Below are 10,269 nucleotides of genomic sequence, written 5' to 3'. Positions count from 1 at the left end.
TAAATTGACCGAATTCAAGCTAGCCAACTTTTACTGTAGGCTAATAGCCTAACATCTATATACAGGATATACTCAATGACAAGTCTTCTTCGGTTAATGCTTAACTTGTTTTCGCACTTACCCGTCTCTTCAATATCGTTAATTCACAAATTTACGAACGTTATAATGTTTACACGTCACAAAGGCCTGAAACAATGTTCCCTCTAATTTTTCACGAGTCTGAGCAAACACACTAACTCCCTGAGCGGTCTCTTGGACCACTGTGAGCAACATCAGACGTGCTCACTGCGGCCATTATTATGCGTTTATTATATTTTCAATTCAAGTTTGATTTTTGGCACCGAGTAAAATCTGGACACGACGCAATCCGCGGATCGTCCATGGACGGTTGAAAATGGACGATTTTAGGATAAGCTTAAATAGTGGATATGACAAAAGTGTCCATGGACAGTTATGGAATAGGCTTAAATAGTGGAAATGATGAAATTGTCCATGGATGGTTTTGGGATAGGCTTACACAGTGAACACGATAAGAGCGTCCATGAATAATTTTTGTGATAAGCTGAGCTGACAGGAGAGAAGTGATTATCATTGTCCATCCAATAAAAACTCAATTTTAATGTATTTGAAAGGTGTTGTGTCCACTCAATATTTGAATGTGAACGCGGGGGAGAAGTTAAATTAATTGGGCGTATGATGGCTATTATTTCATCTTATTGCACAGGGGATTTCTCACCCAAGAACAGCAAGCTTTCCATTCTGGGTCTGAATAATGTGCAACCTTGCTTGGGATAGAAAAGCTATTTTTCACAATTCCTTAAAATCCAATTTGATTTTAGGAATATACGCAATTATACATTGTGATGCCAAATAGTGATCATGATAATAGTGATTATATGTTACGGACTTTGTCCCCACATGTTGTTACTTATCATCGTATTTTCGTTTGAAGCGAGCGTTTTTACCAATCAGCACCGTGTACGCGTTTGTTGAACTATTTTAATCACGTGTTTTGGCACCCTGGTTGTATATAAAGATTGTGCGATTTTAGAAAAGAAAAAGTCTGAGTCGGCGTCTGGCTGAGACCAATAAAATGTGGCTTTTCGAGGATCGTCGGTTTGGTTTATTAGCGTGATAACGCTACTCAATTCACAGTGGAAAGTGACTCACAGTTATTGGTGTCGCGGTTCACCGTAAGCGTGAAATTAAAACCTGGCTCACTGAGCGAGAAAATAATCGTTACATATATACTTAATCTTCACAAATTTGGATACATCCTTTCTAAAAATACCTTGAAAGCATGTGGGCCACAATTCAGACTGTCTTGTTGCCTTTCATGTTTTCTGTGCTGAAACATTCATTTATCCCAAGTGCCATGAAAAAATTTGCCATTAGCACATAACAATTACCGTATTTTCTTGAATAGAAACCGCGGCTACTATTTTTTATTTTTGAAGGTTTTGTGCGGCTTCTATTTGAGGGCGGCTTCTATTTTTATTACATGAAGTTCCGGTAGTGTTGATTAGATCAGCGCTTTTCAAACTATGGGTCGCGACCCCAAATGGGGTCGCGTAATGAAACTTTGGGATCGTAATTTTGGTCTAGTGCCGGTAGGTTGTCGTCTTACCATGATGTCAATCTGAAGTGGCCAAGTTTTTCAAAAATTCACATGGAAATGACTGCATTTTAGGGCAGTTATGTAAGTGGTCCTTGATGACTTTACAACCAGCCCGGCCTGTGCACATGGAAAAAGGCTATTAAATATTTTAATTGTCATGTTAATAGGCTATCCATTTCGAAGAAATGCCTTTTTGAAGGATTGACCGCAACCGTTGGTGTGAAATGTCGAACGATAAAATATAACCAATCGTAACAATTGATGCATAGTTACGCTGTGATTGCTGTAAATTAATTATTGATATCCTAATTAACCCTAGTCTTAATAGACAAAAGAACTAACCCCGTTTTAATGTTATTAACGTGAATGTCCCCAAAATGGGGTCGCATAGAAATATCTTTTTCAAAATTGGGTCGCAGAACAAAAAAGTTTGAGAATCCCTGGATTAGATAACAATAAAATTCTGTGCTCTATTTTGACAAAAGGGTTTTATTCTATTACTATCCGATCACTACTACAATGTGAAAACTGCTGTTTTTCGCATGTGCAAGCTCTCAATGACCTTTATATTATACCGAAGAGATTTCAGCATTGTCTTCTGCTGTTTCTATGCGAGGGCGGTTTTTATTGTTTACTGTATTTTTAATCAAATCGTGCGGTTTCTATTCGAGGGTGGTTTCTATTAAAAAAATACTGTATCTAAAATAGCTTACACTTACAATACCCAAAAGTTTCATCATACTCACTGTATCCTATCCCAAAACCGTCCATGGACAATTTCATCATTTCCACTATTTAAGCCTATTCCATAACTGTCCATCGACACTTTTATTATATCCACTAAATTAAGCCTATCCCGAAACAGTCTATGGACGTTTTCTCGTATCCGCTACTTAAGCTTAGCATAAAGTCGTTCATGGTCGATCTCGAAACCACTGCTTTAAACAAGTTTTTATTGGATGGACAATGATAATCACTTCTCTCCTGTCAGCTCAGCTTATCACAAAAAATATTCATGGACGCTCTTATCATGTTCACTGTTTAAGCCTATCCCAAAACCATCCATGGACAATTTCATCATATCCACTATTTCAGCCTATTCCATAACTGTCCATGGACACTTTTGTCATATCCACTATTTAAGTATATCCCAAAACCGTCCATGCACGTTTTCCTCATATCCGCTATTTAAGCTTATCCTAAAATCGTCCATGGACGCTTACGCAAAAATCGTCCATTTCAACCGTCCAAAGACGATCCGCGAATTGCGTCGTGTCCAGATTTTACCCGGTCCCTTGATTCTTTTCTTGTGCGCAGCACAGAATTTCTGTGCGCGAAGACCGTGTCAGTAGTGCGCATTTGCGCACGCGCGCAGCTTAGAGGGAACATTGGCCTGAAACCTTTGCCTTTAATAAGAAGCGAAAAAAAATTTCACGACTTGGTCTTGAACTGCTTTTCATGACGTCAGACTTAAACAAGCTGTATGTATAAATATATACCTGGTATAACATGTCATAAAAACGCATTTCTAAAGTTGTACATTTGGCTGCTAACACAAGTGATTTGTTCTTCTTTTTGTCTTTCTGTCACTTTTCAGCCTACACTTTACGTATTTGGCGGTGAAATAAGGTTTTCTGGTCTCCATTTCGGCAATTTATTTACAACGTTTGTGTGTTACCTCTCGAATGAATGTCACTAATTTAGTTCTGTCGTTATAAATCAATAATTTCTGAACACTTTTTGTCCAAATCTTACATTTACCAGCAATAAATTTACTCTCATAAATGCTGGAACAATATAGAACCATAAGTATCCAACCGAGCGTGTTCAAATATTTGCCTAATATAAGTTTGGCAAACTAAAGGATACTTAAAAAAAAGATCTCCGAAAACATCCTCAAAGTATCTCTACACAAAAGACACCACAATAAGCCGAGTTACAGCAAACGACATGGGGAAGTATTATACATTGTGTGACCTTGGTTATTTACCAAACGCAAACAATTTTGTTGGTTTTAAACGTCACGACGTTATCGCAGTTCTCTAATTAGATTGTGACGTTTTAATTGGTATCAAAGGTCATTTCTATGCGGTGTAAATTCGTCCCCTGTATCACAATTTTGATGGCTAGCTTTTGAGTAAGTGTTTCTGATATTGAAAAATATCTTTGTAGACCGCATGTGTTAATGTTTATGTCAATATGCCTTGGATATATCAATTAATTTTACCATTAAACTTTGGGGACAAACTTTCAGTTCTTATATAACTGATAGCTCATTAAGTGTTTTGAATTTCTTACTCTGCGTAAAGTTCATGCTGGGATTATTCTCTGTTACTGTTAACGTTTCTTTAAATTAGTCTAGTGAGTGATTTAGCGAACTTAAAACAATGTAAATTTGTAGATCCATCTTAAATAAGAAGAAACCACTGATTTTCAAAGCTGTAGTTGCCAAGAGCGTCACCTTACGTTCATTTTGATTGATTTGAAACCACGCTAGAATGCGCAATCAAACAGCAAAATGCAAAATACAGTTTCAACCGAAAAAAAGCTTCATGTAAGTAATTCACTCATTTTTCAATTTTCGCCACGCTCATAATTTTGGACTGGAAGTAATGGTAGAGTTGGTTGGCAAAATAATGGTACTGCTTGTATTAAAACACCAACCTATCAACTGTGTCCGACGTTCATGAATGGAAACAAACTTGTCAATTTTTTGTCTACTATACCCAACCGCAAGTTTAATTTTTGTATACTTTTGAAAATTAATCATGATACTACAAGTAAAGATGGAAATTTTACAGCAAAATTATGAGCGTCAGCCCATAGCAAAATTTGATCCACGTATTTATATCAATAATGACGTCACACTATAGAAAATTACGCCCTCACAAGCCTGCTTTCACACGCAATGGATCCAGTGCTGTTTGTCATCGAACTACTATCGGCAATATGCCAGCTTGCCAACCTTCATCGCGCGTGTGACGTGACACAGCTTCAAAGAGTGACGCCACGCAAGTCATGCTGCCTTACCGGAAATTATTTGTAGTTAATATATCTAAACTGATATGTACGGGGTCATAGAATTCATACTTATAATGCATTGACAAGAGAACATATGTATTTGACATGTTATTTAGTAACACCAAATGTACTTACCAATATTACTGTAAGTCGGATTGGATAAAAGGTGCAGTAGCCAAGACAGTTTTATTTTTTTACAAATTAGGTGAAGTCTTCGCAGCTATTAACACGGGATTGTGGCAGTAGCAGTGACATTGTAGCATTGATACAATTATTCCAAAGTTTTACCATTGCAAGATTCTGACCCACAATGTTAAAGTCGTAAGAGCATTTCTACAACCATAACAATACAGTGTTGAAAAACGATACCATTATGACGCAATAGAAGCCAACTCTGTTGATTTTTAACAACTTGGTTTAAGACTTTAAGTACATTTTATTCAGACCCAGTTATAGGCAGCCAAACTCATTTAATCTTTTTTATGTTGTTCATCTTTAGACACCTGTAAACAAGGAGAACCGTTGCTGTAGTCTATATTTTAGCAAGGAAATATGTTTTTAACTTATAGATGTGATTGCAGAGAGCCATAGTTGAATAGGCGTAGTTAAGTAGGCGTCGATTACCTGTTTGAAAGTTTGAATGTATTTTAAAAGCTGGCAGCATTTTCGATAAGCCATCACTGCATACTGAAGAATATTAATTTGCTCAAAACCATGGCTAAAACCATTTTTACGCCAATACAAATTTAATTTTAAATTTGACCCAAGCTCCTAGGTAGTCGTGGCAAGCTAGTGCTTTGGTGTTAATGGTGTATATAAGGTTTCAAGTCTTTAGTAATAACACTCGCTGATTAGTTAGTGTCGTAAGAATCAAGCAAATAACCTATTATCTGTGCTGTCATATGCCCGTGGCCGTATGGTTTAATGCTGTAATGTGTTGGCGACCGTACTTTGTCATCAGCTTTACCTCGAGGCATAACTCTGCTATATCAAATTTCGCGTTCAAAAACCGGTACCAGTTCCCATTCATTATAACGCATAACTTACAACGCAAGAGGAACAATAGAAATTAGAGTTAACACAACGGCAGGGTGTCAGTTTAGCTTCAACAGAAATGGTTTTAAGTCAAAAAATTAGCCTGGATTAGTGGATGTTATGTAATGCGCTTATCCTCAATCGGAATTTTTGAGACCATTAAATTTCTTTTAACGCTGTTAAACTGGGTAGTCAAAGGTAAACAATCGTCTTGTCTATTGTGTCGTCATAATACTGGTAAGATCACAAGGTGTGCCGTGACGACACGTGTTTATTGATGCGTGCCCATTTCAGTTGACTTTTTGTGTTCACGCAAAGGCAACACAAATTTTAAGGTAACCACGCACCAAGTATAACAGTGCAAATAACTGAAAACGGTTCTGTTTCGCTTGAATAAAAATGAACCGGAGCCCTTTAGGCCTAGCTCATAGCAGCATGGTATGTGTTTGTATTAGCTAGCGTAGCTTGTTCAGTGAAATGTCTTTCCTTCGTGCCAAAATTTCCTGTCAAATTTTGAGTCATATTTTATGGCCGCTGGAAGATATTTGGCACGTAATTTATGTAATACGGAGAATACACAGCTAATTATCTGTTGCTTTTGGTGAATGTGCTAAGAACTTTAAACGATTCACGTATTAGCCTAGTATAGCTGAAAGATGGTTGATATTTTGTGTATGGTCCAAAGTGCAGACAATGTCTGACCTAATTTCCATCCCATAATTTTTTAAGGTTGTTATCGACCATCTATAAAAAGTGACTAACAACGCAGTTAACGACGGAAAAAACGCTTCCGTTATTTTGAAAAATCCTTTTTCCACGTCATAATAGTGAGCAAAGGTCGATCGTTGGCAACTTTTAACCTTTTCTTATTTTCGATGCCTTGTAAGTTTTCCGTTGTTTTGTTTATTGTGTTTCGACTATGTAACGATCATATCAACGGTATTTTGAACGCGACATGAAATGCGTTATAATAAGCATTGTGATGTTTACACTGATACTCTCCTAAAATAGCAAAAAATGGTCTTGTGCAACACAGAAACTTGTTAATCAGAATTTCGCAAACTCATGGACAACAAATATACTTGGCTAGTTTTAAAGAACTGAAACTAACTTAAGATAACCAGGGTACTTTTCTTCATTGAACGTCGTTATGCATCCAACGGTTATGACGTAATCTCCTATATTGAGGTTCTGTTGTTTCTGCGTACTGACGTTAAGGGCCATTTGTTTATGTTAATTACGTATTCTGTTTATTGTATTGATGAGGGCTTTCAAATGGAACGGTGGTGTTAGGTTGTGGCAACGTTGCCGCTGAATTGGGAAATCAGCCCTTTCATGTTAATGACAACTTCATTAATAGAGTTATTCCCACGTGGATAATGTGAGCAATGTTGTACTGTAGCATGCAAGTAAGTTTGTGGAGGAATCAGTTTGTGGCCTTAGCTCCAAAAATAAACACGGTGGTTTGAAAGCATTATAAGCGAATAATTGCCTATTCTTGTAGCATACAAAAAGGACAGAACAATATGAATTATGCAAATACTTGATTGGATCTTAAGATCGGAGGAAACAGGTTCTAAAACGCAAGTTGTTCAGACTTCAAACCACTGTAGAATGTTAAGTTATCGGCAAATAGGTTAGTGGGAAAGCGGCTTGGTAAAATAGAGTCAAGTTTTCCTAAATGCAAACCATAAACCACGCTGGTTGTGGATGACGGATAACGACGCACAGATATAATATGATGTTATTCGCTTACGTCGCGGTATCAGAGGTATTGGTGCGGCCGAGGGGCTTTGTGTAAAGCGCTTCCCGCAAAAAAAGTCTCTAATTGTCGAAAGTGAAATATTTCGTTTTTTTTTAATGTATGCAGTGCACGAACTGTTCTATAAATAGCTGCTAGGTCGCGCGTTTATCGTACTGTGACGTAATATTGCCACGCTTATATATAGCAGAAGAAAAATCCCAGTATTCAGTTTGTGGCGGGCCACTTGCAACGAACTTAAAGTCACGTCGCTGAAAATTGCGATTACGGCCGTTCAAGTGAATCAAGAATCCAGGGGAAATGATTTCCCTTACGGAGAAAGAGACATTTAGACAACTACGTGGAAATTTGTGCAAAACAAATTAGCGTTATATCCGTTTCCCTACAATGCAGCGTGTGTAATGTAACAAGTTTTATATAACATTCTTTACATAGATGTACACGTAGTTGCAAGCAAAGCGTTGAAAAGAGCGCAACCGGTGATCTTCGTCGTACTAGCGAGAACTTTCTATCTATGTAACAAGTTTCAGATTCAATCAACAATTTAAACCTGTCAGTGGCTAACTGTTAAGCAAACAGCCTTGATAGACATGATTCGTTGTCGTCTTTATCGTGTGGAGGGTAACATACTAGCATTGCGTCTTTCATGTGCTTAGATATTGTTGAATAGCGTCTTATTCTGGAGCTTTTCCTTGAAAACCTGTTGTTAAGAAACATGTTTTTACAGACGACCGACGTAAACGAGCGGGAAACGTGTTATGAATTATACATGAACTGATATTTTAACAAGGAAGACAGTTAACCTATTACTCTGTGTCGGAATTATATGTTCTTTGTTACGACACAAAAGATTAAAAAATGAGATTTCCGTGCTGTAAAAGGAATGGCGATTTGACCAAATGCATCCCGATCTACATCATCGGAGCGATTTTGCTCCTGGCCGGAATCCCTTTGATGATTGCTGGGATTGTCGGAGGATTTAATTACTCGGATTTTGTCGGCTACATCGGAGGAATCAGCATCTTCTTTGGAGTCCTCTTCTGGTTCGTGTGGTACATGATCACAATCCCCAACATCGAAAAGATGAGGTCGAATCCGGATGACACAAAAGATGCCACCAAAGATGCCCTGGACGCTGCGAAGAAAGGTCATTACACCGGATTCGCCAATCTCGCTTTCGACAAGGAAACGAAAACGCTTCCTGGAAACAAGCACGCGGTCTCGGCCGTTTCTATTAGCAACGAGGGAAGCTTAAAGTCGCTCTACAGCGGAGAGAGCAGTGGTGTTGCGTCCTCATCAAACGAGAGAGCTTGCAGCAGCAAGGAGATCAAGTTGTTGTCCGATGAGATCTCGTGCGATCAGGAGAAAAACGTAAGGCATCCGGGAATCATCACTGTTTCCAACGATTTGGGGAGGAATGTTAAGAACCCGGTGTGAAGGTAGGCTGCTTGTTCTTGGAGTACTTTGTATGGGAAAAATGCTAAATTTCCGCCTATATGGTTAGCTTATGTTTACTTAGGTTGCGGGCTGCCGTTTGAAATATGGTCCACGTTGATGTGGAAACCTACAAGTAATTGTAAAATTTTAAAAGCTTACCTTCAAAATTTGACAGAGTTTTGAGATTACCGCGCTGTTGAGTAAAAAGATATTTACGATATAACGCGCAAAACCGAGCGTTTTGCCTCCGCATTGTTCAATATGCTTAACAACGTTTCCAAAATGGTTGGCAATTCACATTTTTAAAACATTGATTCCTGTGGACCCTGGTACCAAATAGCGCGGGAAAATGTTGTTGATTTAATGGCCTTGATTTAATTAGTCTAAATGCCTTTAATCGGTCCATAAAGTTACAGAAGAAACTTTGTCGTAATTAATTTTCGGTATATTCTTATCTTCGTCTGATATTTGGCCACTTGACACGCCAGTGGGAAAGCATACGTGGGCGTAAAATTTGCAAGATAAACATGTGTTAATGGTATAGTGCGTTTTCAGTTAAACTTGTTTTAAAATTCGAAAAAAACAAGGTAATTACCAAATTAGGTCGTTTATTGAAACTACAAATCTATAGTTCGACAAGTTTTAACACTTTCGCATTAGCTCATAATACTCAGTCCGTGTCAGTTGTTACCGAAAAATTCGGCCCAATTTGTATGATAGCATATAACGTCTTCGAAACGTTGTTTAAAGTTCCCATGCTTTATTCCACGCAATTATATTTACGTAATGTAGAAACGTTTGCGTATTCTACTCTAGATTTTGCGTCACTGCATCAATTACAAAATGTCAACCGTGTTGAACATAGTGTGGTCATAATGAAATTATATATTTACGACGTGACGTTAGTCACTGAATTCTTAACAACTAAATTACGTTTTACGCAAAATCACGTTTGTGAATGCTAACTAAATCCTACGAAGCGTCCGCTCTCGGTTTTCGTCATACAATTTTTCAAAAGAGCGTCAAATGCAGTAACGGTTTGCAAACTAGCTCTTTATAGTATTATAGGTCGCATCAAATGCGCTGCAATAAAGGTGGTTTACAGAAATATAAAGTATTGGATGCCACGCAAACACTTTTGAAAACATCCCTGAGGTGATGTGATGGTTGAAGGTCGCAGGTTAACTTGCGACTTGCATCTACGATGTGTTCAAAAAGCTTGTGCGGAGAGACATTTAGGATGGCGCAATTTGTTTGCTTTTTTCGCCAGTGTATGATGTAATCATATATCGGATTTGGATGGTTTATTGTATACATAAAAAAATTTGCATTCAATTCGTAGGCAATTGGAAAGAGAAAAAACACTAAAAATTTAATTGTAAAATGCCATCACATG

The 10,269-nt window shown here is 37.8% G+C and overlaps 1 protein-coding gene across 1 annotated transcript; it reads left to right on the top strand.

Moving 5' to 3' along the window:
* The first annotated feature begins 6,565 nt into the window (after positions 1-6,565).
* Positions 6,566-8,875, top strand: LOC143452717 (uncharacterized). The gene has a single exon (XM_076953772.1). It carries the CDS (start codon positions 8,295-8,297, stop codon positions 8,871-8,873), a length of 579 nt encoding a protein of 192 aa, XP_076809887.1. The 5' UTR covers positions 6,566-8,294; the 3' UTR covers positions 8,874-8,875.
* Positions 8,876-10,269: the final 1,394 nt, after the last annotated feature.

This window comes from Clavelina lepadiformis, chromosome 4 (assembly GCF_947623445.1).
Source record: "Clavelina lepadiformis chromosome 4, kaClaLepa1.1, whole genome shotgun sequence".
Taxonomy (NCBI): Eukaryota; Metazoa; Chordata; class Ascidiacea; order Aplousobranchia; family Clavelinidae; genus Clavelina; species Clavelina lepadiformis.
Note: the sequence above shows the minus strand (reverse complement) of the source record. Positions and strands in the feature narration are given on the sequence as shown.